General features: G+C 48.4%; 1 protein-coding gene across 2 annotated transcripts in view; it reads right to left on the bottom strand.

The window, feature by feature from the left end:
* Positions 1-6,315: 6,315 nt before the first annotated feature.
* The window catches only part of GDPD5 (glycerophosphodiester phosphodiesterase domain containing 5), a 169,191-nt gene continuing 148,335 nt past the window's right edge, over positions 6,316-27,171 (bottom strand). Inside the window, exons 12-17 of one of the 2 annotated variants that reach the window (XM_083436532.1) lie at positions 25,749-25,906; positions 22,799-22,946; positions 18,519-18,601; positions 16,831-16,845; positions 8,758-8,870; positions 6,316-6,900 (exon numbers count right to left, since the gene is read on the bottom strand). In XM_083436532.1, coding sequence (XP_083292658.1) covers positions 6,785-6,900; positions 8,758-8,870; positions 16,831-16,845; positions 18,519-18,601; positions 22,799-22,946; positions 25,749-25,906 — 633 coding nt within the window. In that variant the 3' untranslated portion in view covers positions 6,316-6,784. The remainder of the gene's footprint in view (positions 6,901-8,757; positions 8,871-16,830; positions 16,846-18,518; positions 18,602-22,798; positions 22,947-25,748; positions 25,907-27,171) is intronic. The other variant, XM_083436533.1, reaches the window with a different exon arrangement.

Genomic DNA, 27,171 nt, shown 5'->3' with positions numbered 1-27,171 from the left:
AAGGTCTTTCTCACCTGTCCGATGGAGATCCCATCACCTGGAATGGAAGGATAACAGCTCAGGTGTATGTTCATCCGAAGGCATTGGACCAAAGAGCATCACAGCTTGGTTCCGGCAACCCCTTGACCGATGTAAACTGGCCAGCAAAAATAAAATAGGACACTCCCTTTGCTTTTGCGCTTGCCCAAGACAAATAATAACCCTCCAGCCTCCAAGCCACAAAGCAAGAGACGATCGGGTTCGGCTTTGTTCCTGGTAATTATGATGCGCGTGGAGGATCTGCCTGGCATTTGCTGCAGCTGCCAAGTGACGGCTCAGGCAGGGGGAATCTCCCTGTCGCCTCTGCAGAAGGGAGGGCGTGAGGTTGCAGAGGGGAGTTCACCCAGGGGAGAGCTTAGAGTCAGCGGCCCATCTGGAAAAGCAGTTGTGGCCCGGAGGAAAAGCATCATTCGAGTGAGAGCCTGGCAAATTTGCACGGAAAAGGAGACGTTTTCAGGGTGGAACGGCCCAGCTTAAGCCCATGGCCTAGTGGGTCTGGCAACACAGGGTTCCTGATGTCTGCAGCCCCTGGTTCACCTCCTTAAGCCACTTAGGGAAAGCTAAGCGGGGATTCGAATCCAAGACCCTGCAGATGACGCTCAGCTTTATAGCCATTCTAGAACAGCTGGCACTAATACGGGAAAGGGTCTCAGCTCGGTGGTAGAAAATCAGTTTTGCATGTAGAGAATCATAGAGTCATGGAGATGGGAGGGATCGCGAAGGTCATCTAGTCCAACCCTCTGCAATGCAGGAATCTTTTGCCCAATGTGGGGCTCGAACCCGCAACCCTGAGCCTCAGAGTCTCGTACTCTTCTGAATGAGCTTTCCCAGCTATGTTGAAGGCACCAGGTTCAATGCTGGCATCTCCAGGTAAGGCTCCTTTTTGGCTAGCTCTTCCGAATTGACTTTGGAGGTATCTCCTGAATTTTTAAGCAAAGCAATGTTGCAAAATAATTAAATATGGATGTATATAAAGGGAAAAGGGACCCCTGACCGTTAGGTCCAGACGCGGACGACTCTGGGGTTGTGGCTCTCATCTCGCTTTATTTTCCAAGGGAGCCAGCGTACAGCTTCTGGGTCATGTGGCCAGCATGACTAAGCCACTTCTGGCGAACCAGAGCAGCGCACGGAAACGCCGTTTACCTTCCCGCTGGAGTGGTACCTATTTATATACTTTGGCATGCTTTTGAACTGCTAGGTTAGCAGGAGCAGGGACCGAGCAACGGGAGCTCACCCCGTCGCGGGGATTCGAACCTCTGACCTTCTGATCGGCAAGCCCTAGGCTCTGTGGTTTAACCCACAGCGCCACCAGCATCCCCATGGATATATATACATGCATTTAATTCACACACACAGAGAGAAAGAGAATCCTGTAGTTTGTTAAGGGTTCTTGGATTTGTAGCTCTGCGAGGGGAAAAGTACAGCTCCCATAGTTAGAATCATAAATCATAGAGTTGGAAGAGACCACAAGGGCCATCGAGTCCAACCCCCTGCCAAGCAGGAAACACCATCAGAGCACTCCTGACATATGGTTGTCAAGCCTCTGCTTAAAGACATCCAAAGAAGGAGACTCCATCACACTCCTTGGCAGCAAATTCTTTTAGTTCTTTTATGGAGTTGGTGTTCTTTAAATGCATGGTGTGTGCAGCCCGTGTGAATAGGTGCTCCACTGTATTAGCTTTCTGGAAGAAAAAAAATGCATAGAAAGAAGAGGAATAAACTTTGTTTGGACTTAAAAAGAAAAGAAAAAGAATTCCTGACAGATGGCCACCCAACCACTGCTTGGAATCCTCCAAGGAGATAGAGTCCACCACCTTCCAAGGGAGACCGTTCCCATCAAACAGATTTCACTGTCCGAAAGTTACTCCTAATGTTCAGTCGGACTCTCCTTTCTTGCCATTCGAATTCATTGGTTCGAGAATACGACAATGCACTTTGTGTGCGGCTTCCTTGCGCTTGATCCGGGAGCTGCCGTTAGTGCAGAATGCTGCGGCATAATTGCTAACATCTCTGTTCAGAGACCTGCATTGCTTGAACCAAATTCAAGGTGTTAGTACAGGCATAGGCAAACTCGGCCCTCCAGACGTCATGGGACTACAAAGCCATTTCCGAGCTCGGGAGGAGAGGGAGTTGTGGGTTAACCCCTCCCACACAGGCGGGGGCTGGCCTTTTGCCCCCGCGAGATCCAGGGAATCCCCAGGCGTGCTTTCGACCCGGCCCACCAATCGGCAGGCGGGGGAGGCGTGGCCTACTTAAGGCCAGGCACGTCCGGGGACCGCCCTCTTTCCCCTTTCTGAGCGGTTTTCCCATCCCACCCACCCTTAGACTTAGCTAGCCATGACCTTGCTATGGACTCCGGTTGGTCGCCGCAAGGGGCCTGGTAGGAATTTTTCCAATTTGGCGCACTTCCAGCCTTTTGGTTTTTTCGCCTACCTCGTAGCAAACGTCACAACTTCCGCGGTATTGGCGGTTAGGCATTGGCAGGGGTTAATTGTTATGCAAATGAATGGGGGGAGGAGGAAGCGCCATCACCTTCCCCCAAGGAAAAGGGTAGTCCGGTAGAGGACTCCGGGGGGCGTTGCCTTGTCCGAAACCTAGGGAGGTAAGGGCCTCCGGCACGCCCCAGAGCGGTGACACGCGTGGGATCCTAGTTGGCGTACTTCAACAGGACTCCCACGGCTTGTGGATAACCCTTCCCGGTCTCCATGCCGGGTAGTCGATAGGAGCCAATGCCTAAGGCCAATACCTTTCAATTCTGTAATCAATAAAGTTGTGGCCTTTTTATGCCCATTACCCTTAAATAACGTGTCCAGTGTCTTCATTTCACATGGAGGAGGGGACTTGCCACGCAACTCCCATCATCCCTTGACTATTGGTCTTGTTAGCTAGGGATGATGGGAGTTGCAGTCCCAAAACATCTGGAGGGCCGAGTTTGCCTATGCCTGTGTTAGTATATAAAGCCCTGAACAGCTTGGAACCAGTTTACTTGTAGGGTCGCCTTACCTGTACGTGGACATTCCATCTGCAGAACTCACACCATTAAAGGTGCCAAATAATATTTCACCGTTGTAAGAAATCAATCTTTTAGTGTGGCAGAACTCGCACTTGGAACTCCCTGCCTGTTGACATCAGGACATTCACTGTACAGTGGTACCTTGGTTCTCAAACGCCTTGGTACTCAAACAACTTGGAACCCAAACACTGCAAACCCGGAAGGAAGTGTTCCGGTTTGCGGACTTTTTTTGGAAGCTGAACATGCTCCGTTATGAGTGTTACGCTTCCAATTTGAGTGCCGCACTTCCTTTTTGAGTGTTATGCTGAGGTCGGTCTGTTTTTGCTATTTATTTTGTGGTTTTGTGGCTCTTTTTTGTTGTTTTTGTAACTGCGTGGAACCCAGTTCAGCTACTGATTGATTATTGCTTTCATTTTATGAATCAATGGTCTCGTTAAGATAGTAAAATTCATGTTAAATTGCTGTTTTAGGAGTTGTTTTTAAAAGTCTGGAACAGATTAATCCATTTTGCATTATTTTCTATGGGAAAGCGCGCCTTGGTTTTGGAACACTTTGGTTTTGGAACGCACTTCCAAAACGGATTAATTTTGAGAACCAAGGTACCACTGCACTCCTTTTGACACCCCGCTGAAAACATTTTCGTTTAGGAAAACCTAACAAGATACGTAAAATGTCGACAGGTGTTTTTAACCCGGTGTGCTGATTTAATTTATTTGCGGACCGTTTTAAAGAGCTGCTTTTAACTGGTCATTTTGTCCCTCTTTTTTGCTTCCGTAAACCACTTTGATGTTTCATGAGACTCAAGCGGTACATAAACCTTGGGGAATGGAAATAAATCTCCTGGGGTTGTCAGTCCAGCAAAACATCTGGAGAACCCCCTGTTTTAAGAAACAATGCATCAGTCTTGTATTGCATCTTGACTCGGCCTCCCCTAGAGCAGCAATTCTCAACCTGTGGGTCCCAAGGTGATGTTGGACTACAACTCCCATCATTCCTAGCCAGCATGACCAGTGGTCAGAGATGATGGGAGTTGTAGTCCAACAAACATCTGGGGACCCACAGGTTGAGAACTGCTGCCCTAGAGATCCAGGAAATGAGATTTGCTCCTATATGTGGGATATACTGCTTTATTCTTAGCACAGCCTTCAGTGGGGCCACTCGCTGATCACCCCACAACTGCTTTTTGGCATGCTCCATCTCAGAGCCATCTTTCCCATTGGTCTTAGTGGTTCGTTGCGCCAGGGCACCAGCCTCTCAGGGGCGCCCTAGCGAGTGGCGGAGCTGTGCGGCTTGGCACCAGAGGAGTCTCAGTCTGCACCGGATCCTTTGCCTCAGACATCACCTGAACCAAGTCTGGGGCCTGATCCTGAAGAGTCCCAGTCTGCACAGGTTCCCCTGCAACAAACACCAGCTGGGCCAAGTCAGGGGCCTGAGCCTGCCCTGGCTCCAGATGTGGGGATGACCTCGTTGCCTCCAGCTGGGCCATCACTTACAGCTGCTCCAGCTGAGGCTGAGGCGGCCCCTGGGCCTAGAAACCCACCGACGTCTCCCAAGCTGCAGAGACTGAGGTCTGAGAGAAGGAGAGACCTGAGTACTCGCAGGAGGAGTGCTCGCCTTCGGGCGAAACAGGGAGGTGAGTCGCCGGGGGATCAGGACCGGCCGCTACCCCGACACAGATAAAAGGCGGTCAGACCTTGCCCCAGGTTGCAGGAGCAACATTGCTGTATGCTACATCCTGCCTGAGATTCTGAAAGCCAGCATGGTGTAGTGGTTAAGAGCGGTGGACTTGTAATCTGGTGAACCGGGTTTGATTCCCCGCTCCTCCACATGCAGCTGCTGGGTGACCTTGGGCCAGTCACACTTCTCTGAAGTCTCTCAGCCCCACTCACCTCACAGAGTGTTTGTTGTGGGGGAGGAAGGGAAAGCAGATTGTTAGCCGCTTTGAGACTCCTTCGGGTAGTGATAAAGCGGGATATCAAATCCAAACTCCTCCTCTTCTTCTGTACCTGTCCTTGCCTGGTTTCCTGCCTTGACCCTGTCGGACTGACTCCTAGTGGAACCTGCGGATTCTGGACTGGACCTGGACTGTGGTTCTTGGGTTGCCCCCAGGCCCAGCACAGCTAAAGACGGCCCTGATCCCGGTCGTTGTCTTCCTCCTGCTTCCTGGCGAAAGGCGGCGCACAGCCTTCCTGGGAGCCCCAATGCCAGAGAGCATGTCCGCCAGCACGTTTTCCTGTTTCATCACTGCCACCACGCTGGGGATCTGGGCGGTGGGGGAGGCAGAGGACATTTTCTACCGCCTTCTCCCTTGTTTTGGAGTTGCATGGCGGGGCGCCGGAAGGATCTTTGCACCACGGCGCCGGATATGCGTAAGACAGCCCTGCTCCCTTTTGCTGCCACTGAGAAAGCAGGAAGATCAGAGTCGCTCCATGTTCAGGCTTGTAAAATATTTCCAGTTAACGTCTCCCTTCTTCATGCTTGGAGCTTTTCTCGGTCTGCCCAGCATCCTACCTGCAAATCAGGATCGGGAAACCTCAAACGCATTGAAATCGGCCCTCCGGGGCTCTCTATGTGGCCCCCAGCACCCCTCACAAGCCCTGCTTCTCACCCCAAGCACCCTTGCCCGTCTTCAATGCGTCCTTGGAAGGTACCGTATTTTTCGCTCTATAGGATGCACCCAACCATAGGACGCACCTAGTTTTAGAGGGGGAGAACAAGGGGGGAAAATATTCTCACCCTCTCTGCTCAGCGCCCCTTCAGCGAAGTGGCAGGAGAAACGGGAGCCCCTTCCATTTCTCCTTCCGCTTCGCTGAAGGGGCGCTGCGCAGAAAGGGAAAGCTGTGCAGCGCTTTTCCAGAGAAGGGAAGCCAGGAGAGCGAGAGGGATCGGTGCGCACCGACCCCTCTCGCTCTCCAGGCTTCAGCGAAAGCAACGCAAAGCCTCCGGCACGCGGCGGCAGTGCTCCCACTGCGCTTCAGAGGCTTCGCGTTGCTTTCGCTGAAGCCATGGAGCCTGCATTCGTTCCATAAGACGCACACACATTTCCCCTTAATTTTTGGAGGGGGAAAGTGCGTCTTATAGAGCGAAAAATACGGTATTTCCTCCCCACTTTTGCTTCTGGCTCCACCCACCAGTCACATGGCCCTTGGATCATTGTCTAGATGGGCAATGCAACCCTCAGATTTCAGGCCAGACACCTTCCCAGTGCCCGGAAGATTTCAAACCCATAAAAATACGGATAATAACCACGCTTCGCCAAGAGGTCACAACATACATCTTTAAATAAGTTCAGCTAACAATCGCTGCACCGAGGAGAGGAGAGAAAGACAGTGGGGTTCCTTCCATCACATGACCCTGCACGACGTTGGACTACAACTCCCATCAGATGTAGCCATGCATGGTCCTGGATGATGGGACTTGTAGTCCGGCAACACCTTTGAAGGCTATCTTCTAGTGGGTCCCATCGCCAGATCGCTCCTTGCAAACATGCTGAATCCTGCCCCGCCCGCCCCCAATCCCATGATAGGCAAGAAAAGGGGTCACAAAAAGGGGGGATATTTACAACGACAACAAAAAAATCAAAGAAACCCAGTCCAGCTTCAGGTTCCAGAGGGGCACCAGGCCACCCGCACGAAGTCCGTTGCATTAAGAGTCCCAGGCAGTCCACGCAAGGACCAAGGAAGCGTCGGAAGGTTCCGGAGCCCCCCCCCCAACCGCTTCTCCGCTGCCCCCTCAGTTGATACGAAGCTTCACTTCTCGGTGGTCCAGGGGGGTGACGACTTCGTTGGCGTAGCCGTTCTCCGAGCACAGAGAAAGCTCGTCCGTCGTCTCCATGCCGCTGTTGATCTCTGAGGAGGAAAGAGAAAGTGCGGGGTGTTAGAAGGCGGAGGGGGAAGGATCTGTAAGGCTTTTTGGGAGATGATATATAATGAAATGAAAAAGGTATTTAAATATACCTTCCCGAAGAAACCAGAGGCCTTTCTCCTGGGCATGGTTGGCCAACTGGTGTTAAAGAAGGATAGAACTTTCTTTATGTATGCTACAACAGCAGCAAGAATGCTCATCGTGAAGTATTGGAAGACACAAGAACTACCCACTCTGGAAGAATGGCAGATGAAGGTGATGGACTATATGGAATTGGCGGAAATGACTGGCAGAATCCGAGACCAGGGAGAAGAGTTGGTGGAAGAAGATTGGAAGAAATTTAAAGATTACTTTCAGAAATATTGCAAAATTAATGAATTTTAGAATGATGTTGGATTGAGGTTAAGGGGTTTTGAGCAATAATGCTATGGAAGAATATGCAAAAATGGAATATTAACAGGTGGAAAGTTAAAGCTATAATATATTAAGATCAAGATTAAGATAAAGGTAAAGAGCGAAGGATTTGCTGAATAAATAAATTGAATTGGAATACAAAGAGGGGAGGTGTGGGGATGTCTAAGAAATAAGGAAATGCAAGATATGTCATGAAAGATGGAATTGTTTTTAACTGCTTTTTACTTTTGTATTTTTCTTTTTTCTTTTTGTGAAAATTTTAATAAAATATTATTATAAAAAAAAAGAGGGGGAAGGATCTGAATAGATGCTGGTGTTTAACGCGAAGCAGTGTGGTGTAGTGGTTAGAGTGTCAGACTAAGACCTGGGAGACCAGGGTTCAAATCTCCCCTGTTGAAGCCAATAATCCACATGAAGGGTTGTTACAGTTCCACAGAATCCTTTCACAGAGTCTAAGACAAGGATTTCCGGAATATTAGCCTTGTATCGCCATCCTAGGCTTCATCAGTAGAACAGGCTCATATGTAATATTACAGGATAGTGGATCTTATAGCAACCACTACTATGCTGTAAGATCCACTATCCTGTAATATTACATATTACATATTGTCTTAGACTCTGTGAAAGGATTCTGTGGAACAACCCTTCGTGTGGATTATTGGACTCTTTGAAGAGACAGGTGGAATAGAGACGAAGAAGAAGAAGAAGAAGGAGGAGGAGGAGGAGGAGGAGGAGGAGAAGAAGAAGAAGAAGAAATTATTTATACCACGCCCTCCCCAGCCAAGACCAGGCTCAGGGCGGCTAACACCGAATATAAAAACAATTGATTGAAATACAGCTTAAAAAACAAGATTAAAATACATTAAAAAATTAAAATGCAACCTCATTTCATTGGAAACTCAATCAAAAACTTCTGGGGGGATAAAAACGTCAGTCTTCGCCAAGGCTAACTATCCAGACTGGTCCTAGATGGGCCAGAAAAAAGCCAGGGAAGTCCCCAAACAGGAGTTCCAACACAGAAGAAGAAAGGAAAAAAGAAAGAGGGGGGAGGGAATCAAATTGATCTATAAATACTTATACATGTATGGACCTTATGCATGAACCGACTAGAGAATGAACTGATCCACTGGGTCTTCGGCTTTTTTCATTGAACTTTATGAGACCTCCGCTGAAATCTACAATTTGATACAATGAATAGTATGCCTTATTTATTCAAAAGTGCATTACCATCTAAAGCAGCGACTCTGCAAAACCTTGGGCTGGGTCTGTAATGTTTAAAAAAGTCTTAACCTTAGCCGCATGACAATGAATTTGTGGCGAGATTCGAATTGAAGACCCGAAGAATAGCAAGACATCACCACAGGAAGTCACTTCTCTGCCGCAGATCAAGTTATAGCCACGTGGAATCCAGCCTCGAATCGCCTCACCTGAGAAGATCAGTTTCTCCTTCATGATGTTGACATCCCGGCTGGACCTTCGGACAGCCGCGCTGAGCATAATCTGTTCAGGGTTGTAGCTGTGGATGTTGCCCATTCGCCACCTGAAACGGACAAGGAGAATGTCGGGAACCGGACTTTTCATGCGCCTGACCAGGTTTCCAGGCAAGGAGCTCACAATCCATGGGCTCTCAAACTCACGAGGAAGCGACTCTGTGCTATTCTCCTAGCACAGTGGCAGAAAACTCGCTTTCCTTCTGTTTTGAAACTCCGCAAGCCGACCTGACCGTCTCAGGGGCGGCTCACAGAATAAAAACAAGTAAATAATTATAAAAACAGAAAGACAATAGCCTCCCCACCTTCTCACAGACACGTTTAAAAGGCTACAGAATATGAATCAGCCCAAGGCCTAGTTGAAGAGAAACATTTTCGCCTGGCACCTAAAAAAAAATACCGTATTTTTCGCTCCATAACACACCCCTGACCATAAGACGCCCCTGGTTTTTAGAGGAGGAAAACAAGAAAAAAAATGTTCTGAACGAAACAGTGGGTGTATGATTTTTGTGGTTCATGATGTGGCCACAGACAAGATATGTGATTTGACGGTGAGTTTGGGGTAGCCCAATGGAAAAATCCTGAGGATCCATGTGGATCCCTGCTTTGTAACCACGTTTTTGCGCCATTGCGGCCCCACGAAACACTGGATGCGTGATTTTTTTGGTGCCGGCTGTAGCCATGGACATGCTATGTGATCTGATGGTGAATTTGGGGTGACCCAATGCAAAAATCCTGAGGATCCATAGGCTTTTACCTCCCCCCTCCCAGACAGCCTCCTTTATCGCTAGCCTCCCTTATCTCCCTCCCAACTGCTTACTGATCAGCTGATTCCTTTCAACACTCCCTTTCCTCTTGTTTGCCTTAGTGTCTTTTTCTTAGCTGGAGCAGTTGTCTGCTCCTCCTTTTCTTCTAATTTCTCTCCTCATTGCTTGTTTTAGTCTTCCTGTCTACTCTCCTTGCAAGTTCACTGTCTTTACCTCCCCCCTCCCAGGCAGCCTCCTTTATCTCTAGCGTCCCTTATCTCCCTCCGATCGTTTGCCAATCAGCTTCCCTCTTTCTAAAAAAACCCCCAAACCACGATCTGCTTTTTGCCCCTGTGCAATTCAGCTCCAGGGACCACGCATTCGCTCCATAAGACGCACAGACATTTCCCCTTACTTTTTAGGAGGAAAAAAGTGTGCGTCTTATGGAGCGAAAAATACGGTATGTAATGAAGGCACCAGGCGAACTTCGCTGGGGAGAGCATTCCACAAGCAGGGAGCTGATAAATAATAATGCAATAAAAATAAGAAAATAACGTGATGAAATCCAAAACAGCAACCATTAACGGCACATTTATTGAAAAACCAATTAATGCTATTTAGTTTAATTGATCTAACAAAACTGATGGACTCCCCCCACTTAAAGAGCGCAGGACAGCCATGCCTCAAGGACTGCCTCTCTGCATAGGGACTGACCCAGACCCTGAAATCATCCTTTGGGGTCCTTGTTCATGTGCCCCCTACGTTAGGGGTCCGGAGCGTGGCAACATGAGAATGGGCCTTTTCTGCTGAGCCGAGCACAGATTCAGTGGCTGGGCTCCTCTCAAATTGGAGCGGGTGGGGGGAGTTTGTGGAAGGGGGCCGCAATTCTGAATTTATTGTTACTCATGTTTTATACTGTATTTAATGCTGTTTTTTTGTTGCATCAATTAAGTGTTTTAAATTTGTTGTTAGCCACCCTGAGCCTTGTTTTCTGAGCCAGGAAGGGCGGGGTATAAATAAAAAACTATTATTATTTATTAACATGCTTTCAATGGAAATATGAGAAAGGACTGGAGGTTAGCAAAAGGATTGTAAAAGGAGGCAGCTGCTCACTGACCAACACCCTCCCCGCTCCAGCAAAGCAAAAAAAAAAAAAAAAAAGGGTACGCTGAGCAGGATTCGATCTCAGGTCTACTGGGAGGGGTGATGCTAAACAAAACAGGCACAGGCAACTTAATCCGACCAAGGGGAACAGGAGTCGGAGCGAGTCTGAATTTTCCAGATAATCATTTCTGGCTCTTTTGAGTCTAGACACAAAGCGCGAAAGCCCCGGGCTTCTCACATGACCACTTAAAGCAGCGACTTTGCAAAAACATCTGCGATGTTCAAAAAAACAATTCATTCATTTATTTATTTTAAATTAAGCCATCTTAAAAAAGGTGCCCCTGATTGATTGATTGATCAGATTGTTAGTGTGTGTGCCTGCATGCAAGCACACACACACACACACACACACATATTAAATCAAATTAATAAAATTTATAAAATAAAATCATATATAAAGGGGGAGCCTCATTTAAGCTTCTGTTTGTCATCTGCACTTTTTAAAAGTGCTCCCCAACACACACACACACACACACACACACAAGATCAAATACATACGTAAGATTAAATACAAACACCAAAACCACAAACAAAGCAGCCACGCACCACCCCAATTTCGTCTTCATTGCACCTCCTAGTGGTCATTTAAATCACCCACCTAAGACCACCAATGGATGCGATTTCAACAGGCCTGTGTGCTAACATCAGGTCTGCTGCCAAATCAATACAAAAATAGCGGAGTCTGCATTTTGCTCCAGGGGCACCCAACCCCCTGCTGCTATCCCCACGCCAAGGGGACCCTGAAAAGGCCCTTTTGCTGGAAGAATGGGCCACCACGCTTCTGGAATTAGAAGCTTGCAAGCAATTTTGCATTTACAACTCCTAATAATATTAATAATAATAATGTTATTATTTGTACCCTGCCCATCTAGCTGGGCCTTCCTCCATCAGAGGCAGGTAACCGGTGGCCCTTTAGACGTCAAGCTACAATTCCCATCAGCCCATGGCCAGGAATGATGGGAGTTGTGGTTCAGTAGTACAGTGGTACCTTGGTTCTCAAACGCAGAAAACCCAGAAGTAGGTTTTCTGGTTTTCGGACATTTTTCGGAAGCCGAACATCCGATGCGGTTGTCGGCTATTGTTTCCAGGGCGCCTGCACCAATCAGAAGCTGCGTCTTGATTTTCAGAAGTCAAATAGACTTCCGGAATGAATTAAGTTTGGCACTTTTGTTTTTGCTATTTCTTTTGCTTTGAGGCTTTTTTCGGTTCATTTGCTTTTGTGACTGTGTGGAACCCAGTTCATCTACTGATTGATTGATTGATTGAATGTGTGACTGCGCAAATGGATAAAAGCCCCCCATCCAAACAACGACTATCATCAGTGCAGGTGAGGAAAAAAAATAATTTTTATTTTTATCATCAACAACACTGTCTTATTTATTTTATAGTATAGTACCATGATTAGTGATTTCATTTTGTGGATCAATGGTCTCGTGAGATAGTAAAATCCATGTTCAATTGCTGTTTTAGGGGTTGTTTTTAAAAGCCTGGAACGGATTAATCCGTTTTGCATTGCTTTCTATGGGAAAGCGTGCCTTGGTTTTGGAACGGATTGAGATCAAGGTACCACTATTTGTGGAGACCCGCAGGTTACAGATACATTTTATTGTATTTTGTTTTGTTTTTAAAATTTGTATAGAGCCCTATACCCGCAGGTCTCCGGGAGGTTCACAATGTAAAATAAAAACACAGAATGAGTTTGACCTGCTGCCGTCACAGCCAGGGAGGTACAAAAGGCTCGCCAGTCCCCAAATTTAGCAGAAACCCAGTATGATGACAAGCACCTGGGGTTAGGTCCAACATACATGCCCTTCCCCCTCCCCGCCCCCCAAACCATCGCCGTGGAGCGCAGGCTTGCTTGTGCAAAGACGGCAATTGTACGCACACACACACACACACCCGCATCAAATGCAGCCCTTGAAAAGCCAAAGGGATTTGCTCTTCATAAAAGGGGAGGAAAGAGAGAGGATCAGGAAAGGAGGAGGAGGAGGAGGCGCTGAGCTGATAAAAGCACGGACGTGTGCGGAAGCAGCCAGGATGAGTGACGGAGGAAGATGACATCGGCCAAAATGCTTCTCCTTACTTCCTGCGATCGCTGCTGTTCCCGTCAAAGAGATAAATAACTACAGTGGTACCTCGGGTTAAGTACTTAATTCGTTCCAGAGGTCCATTCTTAACCTGAAACTGTTCTGAACCTGAAGCACCACTTTAGCTAATGGGGCCTCCTGCTGCTGCCGTACCGCCGGAGCATGATTTCTGTTCTCATCCTGAAGCAAAGTTCTTAACCTGAAGCACTGTTTCTGGGTTAGCGGAGTCTGTAACCTGAAGCGTATGTAACCCGAGGTACCACTGTACCTGACATTCAGAAGACATCTGAAGTTAGCATATTTTTGGTCTTTGTGGGAAGCCACCCAGAGTGGCTGGGGAAACACAGCCAGATGGGCAGGGTACAAATAATAAATTATTATTATATTGTTTCCCAGGCCAAAGAAGAAGAGACATGCGGCCTCTTCTCCCAGCAGCTGACCAGAAGTCTGGGGGAAACCGGGGAGCAGGATTTGAGCGCAGGAACAACTCTCCCCACCTACGAGATCGCCTTATGGGATTGCTGTGGTCTAAACCACTGAGCCTCTTGGGCTTGCCGATTGGAAGGTCGGCGGTTTGAATCCCCGTGACGGGATGAGCTCCCATTGTTCTGCCCCAGCTCCTGCCAACCTAGCAGTTGGAAAGCACACCGGTGCAAGTAGATAAATAGGTACTGCTGTGGCGGGAAGGTAAATGGCGTTTCCGTGCCCTCTGGTTTCCATCCCGTTATGCCGGAAGTGGTTTCGTCATGCTGGCCGCATGACCCAGAAAGCTGTCTGTGGACAAATGCCGGCTCCCTCGGCCTGAAAGCGAGACGAGCGCCTCAACCCCATAGACACTTTTGACTGGACTTAACTATCAGACCTCCATCAGACCTCACCTGGAGTACTGTGTCCAGTTCTGGGCACCACAGTTCAAGAAGGACACTGACAAACTGGAACATGTCCAGAGGAGGGCAACCAAAATGGTCAAAGGCCTGGAAACGATGCCTTATGAGGAACGGCTAAGGGAGCTGGGCATGTTTAGCCTGGAGAAGAGGAGGTTAAGGGGTGATATGATAGCCATGTTCAAATATATAAAAGGATGTCACATGGAGGAGGGAGAAAGGTTGTTTTCTGCTGCTCCAGAGAAGTGGACACGGAGCAATGGATCCAAACTACAAGAAAGAAGATTCCACCTAAACATTAGGAAGAACTTCCTGACAGTAAGAGCTGTTCGACAGTGGAATTTGCTGCCAAGGAGTGTGGTGGAGTCTCCTTCTTTGGAGGTCTTTAAGCAGAGGCTTGACAACCATATGTCAGGAGTGCTCTGATGGTGTTTCCTGCTTGGCAGGGGGTTGGACTCGATGGCCCTTGTGGTCTCTTCCAACTCTATGATTCTATGATCCAGGGGTCAGCAGAATTGGCAGAACTGCAGGCAGCACAAAACACCAGTTCTGCATTGGTGAGATCGCATCGGTTTAGTGAATTTTGGAACTCCCTGCCTTCTCCGCACTCTAGTCGTCGCCTGCTATAAACATTTTTGTTTGGACGTGCCCACGCAGATTCATAGGAAGCCGAGGTGATTTTAATCTGATTCAGTATTTTAACTTTAACAGTAGGGCTGTGCCTTTTTCTCGGTTTTACGGCTTTAGCTTCTTGCAACCACTTTCAGGTTTGCTCTCTTTTTTTGTAATGACCTGCGCTTTCCAGCAGCGGAGATTCAGGCGCAGTCCTGCCTCTGACGGCAGAGACAGAGCGCTGTCTCCCATCACAGCCACCGATAATAATAATATATAATAGTAATAATTTATTATTGTAATGGTTCTAGGGGTTGCTCGTGTGTAAGTTGCCGTTACTCCTGGCTAGGTTGCCTGGTTGAACCCTTTCTGTCTGGACAGCCTCAAGTTCCGTGGCTGCCTCAGTCGCTGGCAGAATCCGTCAGTGGGCGTTTCTTGAACCTCTTCCAGCATAGAAGCTGTTTGACGCCCAGTCTCCTCCCCCTTTGCCTGTGCGGAAGTTTTCTGCGCAAAGTGGGTGTGGGCAGCGGAGTACTCGTACCCTCTCCGCTGGTCTCTTGCGAAGAGTCCTGGAGCCACCTCTCCGATTCCCCCATCTGCCCCCCTTCTCCACTGGTGTTACGCTGATTTCCTTCCCCAGCGGATGGGCTACCTCTCCTCCTACTTGGACCCTCTCCACCATCGTCCGGGAGCCTCCTCTCCACCTCCCGCTCCGATGGCAGTTCCCTGACAATTATTTATACCCCACCCATCTGCCTGGGCTTCCCCAGCCACTCTGGGCGGCTTCCAAAAAAATATGAAAATACTGTAATAGCCCTCTCCTCTGTGAATTCGGCTAATCCTTTTTAAAATCGTGTGGGTTGATCGCTTCTTAAGCCTGCTGTGGAAGTGAGTCCCACAGTTTTAAATCTGTACTGCAGGAAGAAGTGTTTTCTTTCATGTGTTTCCAGAATGCTCAGCTTTGCCGGAGGGCCACGAGTTCGAGAGAGGGAGGAAAGCTTTTCTCTGTTTTTTCCAAGCCAAGCATAATTGTGCAAACTACAAAAGCGCTGCACGCTCGCTGTGTGCCTTCAGCGCATGGAAAAGCTGTTCCTTGCAGAGAAAAAGGGGAAGAAGTGGGAAGGGGGGACCCCAGAAAGTTCAGAACCCATCTAGAGGTAATACATGCACAACACACATTTTCATGTGTGCCTCTTTCTGGAGGGATCCAGTAGAACCTGAAACCTTCCCCCTTGCTCCCCCAAGGAGGATCCCACATGGCGGATCTACACATCGCTTTCAGGCTGTCTTCCAATACAGAATGCACAGCGGAGGCAAGCCGAGGCAGCGGATTCGAATCCTGCTCACGCCTACGTTGGCTTCGGTTATTCCATGAAAACACTGATAATGCACAGAAACTATACCTTTAAAAAATGAAAAGAAATCTTTTGTTTTTTTAAAAAATGGGAAAGGCAGAGACAGACCGATGAGAATGGTTCTCCGTAACACAACCAAACGTGGCTGGAAGATAATGTGTGGAGGCGGAACGCTTGGGTAAACAACGAAAACGAGGAATTGGGGCTTGGCTGCAAAAATGGGGTGGGGGGGTAGGTTTCAAATGCTCGCCAGAAGAGAAGAAAAATGACCGCAGGGGCCAATTGGAAAAATGAGAATGGGTTGAGGACATAGAGGCAGCCTCCAGTTCAGCAGAATGTGGCCGAGAAGAAAAACCACATGTGCAGGCACATGAAAAGGCCCTGGCTCTGGTTGAGGCTAATCTGACTTCCTTAGGGACCTCTAGGGTGTTGCTATTTATGGACCTTAAGGTCCTCCGTGGGGCATACCAGGAATCCCCACTCAGCCAGGAGGAAGCTCGCTGGGTGCTACCTTGGGCCAGTCGCTGCCTCTCAGCCTAACCTACCTCGCAGAGCTGTTGTTGGGGTTAAATGAGGAGGCAGAAGGGAGGAACCACCTTGAGATCCTTGGAGAAAATAAGTGGAATATACGGCTGTAAGCGCCATGGAATGAACTCCTTTGGAAGATAGCACACTCTCCTTCCTTGGAGGTTTTTAGGCAGAGGCTGGATGGCCATCTGTCATGGATGCTTCAGCTGAGAGTCCTGAACTGCAGGGGGTTGGACTAGATGACCCCTGGGGTCCCTTCCAACTCTCTATTATTTTTATACACGCATTAAATAAACAAACAAGGCACATTTCAGGGATTGCCGGCATCAGGGACGCTTGGAGTTTTGCAAACCGAGGCTGCCGAGTGCACTCAAATCCCAGTTCTGCGGGCAGGAAAATCCCCGCTTAGTACGTTTCGTGAGCTGGAGGGTCGTTCTTTCTGTTGTTGTTTTTTTACTTTTAACTTCTAGAGGGTTTCTTCTGGAAACGGCCCTGCTTTTTAACCCAATTTTGCAGTGGTGTTTTTGGGGTTTTTTTGAGGGAGGTGGGAAGGAAGGAAGGAAGGAAGGAAGGAAGGAAGGAAGGAAACGAAACAGACGAAAGGTGGGATGAGGAAGAAGGCATCAGAAATTACCTGATTATGTGATAGCTGTAAAGATGCCAAGATGCAGCAGCAGAGAGAGCGAGAAAGAAAGAGAGAGAGAAAGAGAGAAAGGAGGAACATGCAACAAGGTCAGAGCAGTAAGAAAAATAAACCAAGGAGGAATAGGGCACCTCCTTCGAGTCCATCATTCCTCCCCAGGGAGCAAAACTACCAATACAGAGTCAGGGCAAAGGAGATTTAACTGCTGGTGTGGAAGACTCAGAATCCGTCCCATTGGGTCTCTGGGCCAATCCCCTCTCGTCCAACTAGCTGCAAAAAACTGGGAGAAGACGTTCTACCCCAACCCCAGGTGAGAGTGTGCCAGATACCTGCATCCCTTCAGATGCTGCTAAACTACAAGTCCCATCATCCCTGGCCACCTTGCCAGCTTGGGGTCCAAAAAACAACTCGGGGGGCTTCCCCACCCCTGACCTAGGGCACCCTGAGTGGATATTGCTTGCCCAAACTTTGCTCAAAAAGGGTTGTGGGAGAGGATTCTAGCCAGCGAACTGCTCTCAGATCCTCTCTTGGAATTCGCAGCTGGAAAACAATCCTCTCTTCTCCTACCCCGGCTAGACGGGAGGGTGGAAAAATGGCTGCCCTCTCTTCTTTCAAAGCATCGAAGAAATTTGCCTATGTTTCCTCCTTCCCCTCACTCTGTGGAGCTTTATGATGTTACTTCTACGCTGGATTTGAAGGCTAAGGATCAGCAGCTAGAAGCCCGCCGGGCCAAATCTGCCCCACTGCTGTGGAAGTGGAGAAAGCGTAATTTGCGGCAACACAATCTGGCAGTGGGTTATTTTAAGGTGCCCAGATTGAGGTGCCGGCCTGCTGTTTTTGGGGGCCTTCCTGAAGTCAACCTCCAAGTAAACCAGCAGCTGACCAGAGCCTTCATCCTGGCTTTGTATTTTGTTCTTTCTGACTACATGCCCAGGACTCCAACATGGCCTTTTTTACAGGCTTACTGTGATTTCCCAGGCCTCAAGTATTACATAGGAAAACAGCAGAGTGCCAGGCATCACGCTAACAAATCCTATGTTATTCACGACCCCCTTGCTAAATCCTTGCTCAGCCGTGAACTCACTACAACTAATTTGAGGTACCCCTTGACGTCTAAATCTCACTCCAGAGCCCAGGACGGACCACCCCGAAAGATTTATTTAGAGAGGCACATGGTTTCACTCCTGCCGGATCACCTCAGCAATGATAGTGCAGACAGCACGTGAAATAACAATTTAAATCCCCGCATGTAGAAAACTGGTGTGTCAGGGAGTGGGCTAAGAAGCCTGACGTGCTAGCTTTCTACATGTGGGGGAGATTCAGAAACGAGGGCCTTTCCAAACAAAACATCTTAGAGGTGGTGCGTGCCAACTCCCTCCCTCAACGTGTTCGGGTGGCGTCTTGGTTACAGATGTGGCGTGGTGCCCACTTCCTTTGTGCCCTCCCCATTCAACCCTTGCACTCTCAATCTACTTACAGGACTAGGGTGGCACAGGGTGGCAGCTTAAAGGAGCGCCAGCCACATTGCTCCTGCATTGTAGGAACTGGGTCAGCTTCTAAAAGGTTGCTGAAAATATTCCACTGCCCTTAAAGGTGCCTTTTCAGACATGGGCTTGTTGTTGTTGTTTTGCGGGGGGGCGAAGAATAACTCTGCAAAACCACTGTCCCCAGCTACTTACTTCTGGAATATAAAAACTCCTACGATTACGACGAACGAAACGAGGTCAGCGGTTATCCAGATGAGATAGTATTCGTCCGGAGACTGGAAGAGGAAAAAAGAGGAGACAAGGATGCAGTTGGCTTAAGGCAATAATTAAAATAATAGTTTCTCTCTCTCAATGTGGGGATGCAGATTTCTGGTTTCAGATATATCTGAGACATTTATTAGCAGGCAATGAAGCCCGTTCTCTCGGTGACGGAAGAAAACAGATAAGATAATGGCAGCTTGGCAGCAATGTAAACACATACAAAGGGGATGCAATAACATAAATAGGGGCAAAAATTAAAAATGCATAAAACTCTCATCAGACAGCTTCCTTCCTCCCCCTGGTGGCTTCCAAATGTTTCCACTACAATACTCATCTAGATTTGGCTAACAGGCCCCTGTAAGGGAACTTTAACAACCTGGCAGTTAAAATGAAAAGCTTTCTTTTGCGTCCAGGGCAGGCTTTTCATTTTAACTGTCCTTTTGAAGGACCAGGTGCACAGCCTGGGAGTCATTTTGGACTCTCAGCTATCCATGGAGGTGCAGGTCAAGTCTGTGTCCAGGGCAGCTGTTTATCAGCTCCATCTGGTACGCAGGATGAGACCCTCCCTGCCCACGGACTGTCTCGCCAGAGTGGTGCATGCTCTGGTTATCTCCCGCTTGGACTACTGCCATGCACTCTAGGTGGGGCTACCTTTGAAGGTGACCCGGAAACTACAACTAATCCAAAATGTGGCAGCAAGACTGGTGACTGGGAGTGGCCGCCGAGACCACATAACACCGGTCTTGAAAGACCTACATTGGCTCCCAGTATGTTTCCAGGCACAATTCAAAGTGTTGGTGTTAACCTTGAAAGCCCTAAACGGCCTCAACCCAGTATACCTGAAGGAGTGTCTCCATACCCATCATTCAGCCCGGACACTGAGGTCCAGCGTCGAGAGCCTTCTGGTGGTTCCCTCCCTGTGATAAGTGAAGTTAGAGGGAACCAGGAAGGGCCTTCTCAGTAGTGGCCCCTGCCCTGTGGAACACCCTCCCATCAGATGTCAAGGAAATAAACAACTATCTGACTTTTAGAAGACATCTGAAGGCAGCTCTGCTTAGGGAAGTTTTTAATGTTTGATGATTTATTCTGTTTTTAATCTGTTGGGAGCTGCCCAGAGCGGCTGGGGAAACCCACCCGGATGGGTGGGGTATAAATAAATTATTATTATTATTATTATTATTATTATTATTATTATTATTCCTTCTCTTACAGTAACACCAGGAGCGAAGCAGCTTCGAAAACCGTGTCCTTAATTCACAGCTCTAAAACAAAAGGATAGGGGGGCTTACGCCATGGCATCTAGACCCCAAGAGGTCTTCTGTGGCTCCCAAGATCCTTCAAACTTCATTTTTAAAACAGGAAACTTTTTAAAATTTAACTGAGGGCTTATATGGGCTGCCTGATGCCATGAAGCCAAACTAAATTGCAGCCCTCAAGTCCCCCCAAAATATTTCCATATCTATACCTATTGATCAATCAATATATATATGATAATTCCCCTAGGCTTCCTGCTGCGTTGCCAAAAGGTTTCCATGACCCCCTACCCAATATTTGCTTTTTCAAAAAAGGACCATGCTCAGTTTTACACTTCGACCATGTCTACTTTGACACTCAGGCGCCAGAGTATTGGCCACAGGTCAAGGCAGCCCTTGGAAAACCACCCCTGATCCAAAGCTTTAATTTATTAATCTACCAAACCAATCAATAAGACTGGGCTCAAATAAATACCTGTGCATGAATTATTCTGCTCTGGTCAGACCTCACCTGGAGTACTGTGTCCAGTTCTGGGCAACACAGTTCAAGACGGACACTGAGAAACTGGAACGTGTCCAGAGGAGGGCAACCAAAATGGTCAAAGGCCTGGAAACGATGCCTTAGGAGGAACGGCTAAGGGAGCTGGGCATGTTTAGCCTGGAGAAGAGGAGGTTAAGGGGGGATATGATAGCCATGTTCAAATATATAAAAGGATGTCACATAGAGGAGGGAGAAAGGTTGTTTTCTGCTGCTCCAGAGAAGCGGACACGGAGCAATGGATCCAAACTACAAGCAAGAAGATTCCACCTAAACATTAGGAAGAACTTCCTGACAGTAAGAGCTGTTTGACAGGGGAATTTGCTGCCAAGGAGTGTGGTGGAGTCTCCTTCTTTGGAGGTCTTTAAGCAGAGGCTTGACAACCATATGTCAGGAGTGCTCTGATGGTGTTTCCTGCTTGGCAGGGGGTTGGACTCGATGGCCCTTGTGGTCTCTTCCAACTCTATGATTCTATGATTCTAAGAAGAAGCACTTTCGCGACCACTAGGTGTCGCCCTGGGCCACTAAACTGGTAGCTGCAGCAGCAGAAGTTGCGAGCACTATCAATTTGTTTTCCCCCCTTTAATCAACAAATGGATTTGACCCGAGTAGAGGTCTATCCCCTTTCTCTTTATAAGAAGTATAATCGCGTGCATGTGTGTCGGAGCAAGAAGATAACCCCAGGTAAGCCCTGTATGAACCACAGCCTCGTCGATGATGTTTTGAGGCCCATTCAAAGTGCTGATTTTTACCTATAAAGCCTTATGCGGCTCAAGACCTCAAGGACTCTTATGGGTCCTCCCCATAAGAAGCAGCCCACACCCTGCAATCATCCTATGAGGCCCTTCTCCCTGAGCCCCTCCATGGGAAGTCCAGCGGGTGGCCACACGAGAGCGGGGCCTTTTCAACGTTGGCTCCCCATTTGTGGAATGCCCTTCCCCCAGGGAAGCTCACCTGGTGCTCTCTAGTCTAGCTTAAGGCACCAGGCAAAACCTTTCCTTTTTACTGGAGCTTTTGGCCCTACATTTGAAGCGGGTGGCAGGCAGGTATCGGTTTCGTTCTTGTTTTCAATGTGTATTTTGTGGGGGTTTTTGAAACTTGCATTTCTGTGTTATGAACCACCCTGAGATCTACGGACGTAGGTTAGTATACAAATTTAATAAATAATAAAAACAATCATAAGTATTTGTGGCCTCTTTGGGCGGGGGAAGGAGCTGCAAAAGCATTGCTGTGGAGGCAGCACCTAGTAGCCACTGAGAGCCCTTTTCGGATTGTCTCATCAGAGTGGTGCATGCTCTGGTTATCTCCCGCTTGGACTACTGCCATGCGCTCTACGTGGGGCTACCTTTGAAGGTGACCCGGAAACTACAACTAATCCAGAATGCAGCAGCTAGACTGGTGACTGGGAGTGGCCGCCGGGACCACATAACATCAGTCTTGAAAGACCTACATTGGCTCCCAGTACGTTTCCGAACACAATTCAAAGTGTTGGTGATGAACTTGAAAGCACTAAACGGCCTCGGTCCAGTAGACCTGAAGGAGCGTCTCAACCCTGCATGGAGGTCCAGCGCCAAGGGCCTTCTCGCGATTCCCTCATTGCGAGAAGTGAAGGGAAGCAGGCAGAGGGCCTTTTCGGTAGTGGCACCCGCCCTGTGGAACGCCCTTCCATTAGAGATCAAAGAGATAAACAACTACCTGACATTTAGAAGACATCTGAAGGCAGCCATGTTTAGGGAAGTTTTTAATGACTGATGTTTTAATGCATTTTTAATCTCTTGTTGGAAACTGCCCAGAGTGGCTGGGAAAACCCAGCCAGATGGGCAGGGTGTAAATAATTATATTACAGTGGTACCTTGGGTTACAGACACTTCAGGTTACAGATGCTTCAGGTTACCCAGAAATAGTACCTCGGGTTAAGAACTTTACCTCAGGATGAGAACAGAAATCGCATGGCAGAAGCAGGAGGCCCCATTAGCTAAAGTGTGACCTCAGGTTAAGAACAGTTTCAGGTTAAGAACGGACCTCCAGAACCAATTAAGTTCTTAACCCGAGGTACCACTGTGTATTGTATTGTATTGTATTGTATTGTATTGTTTATTATATTATATTATATTATATTATATTATATTATATTATATTATATTATATTATATTATATTATATTTCCTCTGTCATGAATTTGTCCGATCCTCTTTCAAAGCCACCCATGTTCATGGCCATCCCTGCCTCTTGTGGCAGGGAGTTCCACAGTTTAACTCCGTGCTGTGTGAAAAAGGGCTTTCTTTTATCAGTCCTGGACCTTGTAGCATTCTGTTCCCTCGGATGCCCACAACTCGGCAGACCTGTTCCAGCAGGCTGCTTCTCCTCCTGACATTCATACGCCTGGAAACGAACAGATGCAAAGCCCAAGCCCTGCTTACCATCATCCAGACTGGGGAACGCAGCCTGCTGAGGACGTGAGAGTTGTCGGAGGTGACGGACTGGACCCCGGAGCACCACAGGACAGAGTAGAGCCAAGGCTCATTCACGACAAACAGATTGACGCTCAGGTTCGCCACGGCATATTCCCTGTCGAGAGACCAGAGCGGAGAGAAGGACGGGCCTTAAAAAGCGTAGAAGAACGTCAAAATGGCATTTGCTGGATCTCGTTGGGACGCTGGGTTCTGTCTGGTCCCAGATTCTGCCGTCAGAGAACCACATCAGAGAACAGAGGCCGTTTTAGGGCAGCACCACTGGCTGAGGTGGTACCTTTTCAAAGTCTGGTAAGCACTTCTCCAGCTTTGGGAAGGAGGCAGGTAAAGATAAAAGGTAAAGGACCCCTGGATGGTTAAGTCCAGTCAAAGGAGACTATAGGGTTGCGGCGCTCATCTCGCTTTCAGGCCGAGGGAGCCGGCATTTGTCTACAGAGAGCTTTCTTGGTCATGTGACCAGCAGGACTAAACAGCTTCTGGCACAATGGAACACCATGACGGAAACCAGAGTGCACGGAAACGCCGTTTACCTTTCTGCCACAGTGGTACCTATTTATCTACTTGCACTGGTGTGCTTTCGAACTGCTAGGTTGGCAAGAGCTGAGACAGAACAACAGAACCTCACTCCGTCACGGGGATTAGAACCCCTGACCTTCTGATTGGCAAGCCCAAGAGGCTCAGTGGTTTAGACCACAGCGCCACAGGACATATGAGGGCTTTGACAAGGTCCCAGGGTCCTCCTCTTCCTTCCCAAAGCTGGGCAACTGCTTACTGGGCTTTAAGAAGGAGGGTGAAGGGCTCTGAGACCCTGAAAGAGCTTTTATGCTTCCTTCCCCAAGCCTGGGTGAGGGCTGGAGGGGGGAGTCAAATTTTGGCTTCAGGCCATATCACCAAGGTTCAAGAGGGAGAACGCCAAAAAGGCAGCAACGAAGGCCGTTGCCCTGCCTGTCCCCAGTGTCTGGTACCTGAGGGTACTCTGCTTCTGAATATACCTGCTGCCTCAAGGGATATCTAAACTACAACTAATCCAGAATGCAGCAGCTAGACTGGTGACTGGGAGCAGCCGCCGAGATCATAGAACACCAGTCCTGAAAGACCTACATTGGCTCCCAGTACGTTTCGGAGCACAATTCATACTGTTGGTGCTGACCCTGAAAGCCCTAAATGGCCACAAAGGCCCAGTAGACCTGAAGGAGCATCTCCACCTCCATTGTTCAGCCTGGACACTGAGGTCCAGTGCCGAGGTTCCCTCACTGTGAGAAGCAAAGCTACAGGGAACCAGGCAGAGGGTCTTCTTGGTAGTGGCACCCGCCCTGTGGAACGTAAAGATGTCAAAGAGATAAACAACACTTCTTCTGATAAGTGTGCATACACATGAAAGCTCATACCAATAACAAACTTAGTTGGGTTAAACCACAGAGCCTAGGACTTGCCGATTGGAAGGTCGGCTGTTCAAATCCCTGCAACAGGGTGAGCTCCAGTTGTTCAGTCCCAGCTCCTGCCCACCTAGCAGTTCGAAAGGACGTCAAAGTGCAAGTAGATAAATAGGTACCACTCCGGTGGGAAGTAAACGGCGTTTCCATGCACTGCTCTGGTTCTCCAGAAGTGGCTTAGTCCTGCTGTCCACATGACCCAGAAGCTGTACGCCGGCTCCCTCGGCCAGTAAAGCGAGATGAGCGCTGCAACCCCAGAGTCGGTCACGACTGGACCTAATAGTCAGGGGTCCCTTTACCCTTTACCTTTTTAAGGTGCTACTGGAAGGAATTTATTTATTTTGTTCAATACAGGAGACACTGAGCCCGTGCAGAGTTGATTTGAGCAGGCAAATGATTTGAGCAAATTGTCTCTCGTGCACTGTGGGTTTCTGAGGGGCACAGCAGCACCCGCAAATGTTGGTTCAACCCCCTGAGGGAGCAAACAAGCAAACACGACGAGGCTGAGAAGCAAACGTTTCTCATCCAGCTGCAAAACAAATGCCTTCACTTGCTCCAGATCTACATCCCCAAAATATTATTCCCCAATCGGCAAACCGCAACCACGCGTTGTTCTCGGAAAGTGTCCCGGCCAACGTCCGTCCAAAGATAAGACGGACGGATCAAAGGCTATTAATGGGCTGTTTTTTTGCGCACAAAGTAATTTCTGAAATAAAAACCGGGACCTTGGACTTCTTCACAGCTCCATGGTAACAGCAGCGGCTGCGGAGAGATAAGGAGCGTGGCAAGTGGTTTGGAGCTTGTCTCTCAAAGGGCCCAAAGAGGATATTAGAGGCAGCCTCACAAAGCCATCCATTACGTTCCAGGCATGCAATTGTCTCCGCAGCCCTTTAGTCATCATTAGGCACCCCTGTCAAAAGGCCTTTTCCTCCGCCGCTAGCTCTGTTCAGGGCCGTCGTCGTCTCTGCTAACAAGAAGGTCAATTCTGCAATCTGCTTCACTGAGGAAAGCTTGCAGGAGTCACAAAATCACAGAACTGGAGAGCTGGAATGTACCCAAAGTTCAACCTCCTGCAAAACATCTTGCCTTGGGGAATTTATTCCACAATTTCATTATGTTGCAAAACCCCTCCTGATTTCCCTAGATATTTTGGTGGGAGAAACGATGATCTGTGTGTGACACTAGCACCCCACCCCTGGTCATAATTCATGTAGATTGCAGGCTCCCCTGACCTCAGAAAGCCAGCGCATCAGGGAGAAGCCAAATCTAGACATTACCTTCCCTGACACTCTACTTTTCTAGAAGCAAGGGTGTCGGTTTACGTTTCTCTTTTTAAAAAAAAATATGGGAGAAACGTTCCGTCATGAAAGCTTCCCTCGGGCCGAAAGTGGTACAGTCCAGAAAGATAAGGATGCTTATGAGAACGAGACCAAAGGCATGTGGAAGAGCGAAAGCCCACAGCATACCTGATATCGTCCCTGGTGACTTTGGTGTAGCGCAGGTTCAGCTTCTGAAAGCCTCTGTCCCTCAAAGGCTGAGCCCCAGCCTTGACGCCAGAGGTCTGCTGGAAACCCGGGGCGACCTCTTGGACCAATCGGCGGTCCGAGTCGGGCAACCACATCACCTGTGGGGGCAGAAAACAAAACGAAAGGAACCGAGTAGCAGTGGCCGTTAGAAAAGAATATTTGGAAAATCTATTGAAATCAGACATTATAAGTTCATCTTAGACTGGACAGTTCGCAAGTTTCTGCGGCTTTGCACAAGGTTTTGTATTTTTCTCAGAAGATTGATAAAGAATGTATACTTATTTTGGTAATTATTGTGTGTCTATTAGTCACCAGCGTGTTGCATGAGTCGTACTACTTATATCAGCAGCACAGCATGGTGAGAGCCAGTATGGTGTAGTGGTTAAGAGTGGTAGTCTCGTAATCTGGGGAACCGGGTTCGATTCCCCCTCCTCCACATGCAGCTGCTGGGTGAGCTTGGGCCAGTCACACTTCCTTGAAGTCTCTCAGCCCCACTCACCTCACAGAGTGTTTGTTGTGGGGGAGGAAGGGAAAGGAGAATGTTAGCCGCTTTGAGACTCCTTAAGGGGAGTGAAAGGCGGGATATCAAATCCAAACTCTTCTTCTTCTTCACAGGTTGCACTTTTCTAGCGTTAGAAAAGAGCAGCCATTACCAAGAGGTCAAGGCTGCAAAAGCTTTTCGATGGTTGGCATTGCTTTTCAAAAGATCACACTCCTCGCTCAAGGAGCAAAAACAGTTTCTCAAAACCACGGCTTAAAATTGGTGCAAATATTTCACTTTAAAATTCTGGAACATTTCTGCATTATGTAAACGTACCATTGCGTATCCGGTCACAGCAGTCTTGAGTGTGGTTTCCTGATCAGTGCAAATAGGTAAAGGTAAAGGGACCCCTGACCATTAGGTCCAGTCGTGGCCGACTCTGGGGTTGCAGCGCTCATCTCGCTTTATTGGCCGAGGGAGCCGACGTACAGCTTCCGGGTCATGTGGCCAGCATGACTAAGCCGCTTCTGGCGAACCAGAGCAGCGCACGGAAATGCCGTTTACTTCCCGCCGGAGCGGTACCTATTTATCTACTTGCACTGGTGTGCTTTCAAACTGCTAGGTTGCGAAACGGGACACTGTGACGGAAACCAGAGCGCACAGAAATGCCATTTACCTTCCCACTGCAGTGGTACCTAGTTATCTACTTGCACTGGTGTGCTTTCGAAATGCTAGGTTGGCAGGAGCAGGGACCGAGCAACGGGAGCTCACCCCGTTGCGGGGATTCGAACAGCCGACCTTCTGATCAGCAAGTCCTAGACTCTGTGGTTTAACCCACAGCGCCACCCGCGTTCAATCAGTGCAAATAAAAGGCCAGATGAT

This window comes from Podarcis tiliguerta, assembly GCF_965153285.1.
Source record: "Podarcis tiliguerta genome assembly, chromosome: 4".
NCBI classification, from domain to species: domain Eukaryota; kingdom Metazoa; phylum Chordata; class Lepidosauria; order Squamata; family Lacertidae; genus Podarcis; species Podarcis tiliguerta.
Note: the sequence above shows the minus strand (reverse complement) of the source record. Positions and strands in the feature narration are given on the sequence as shown.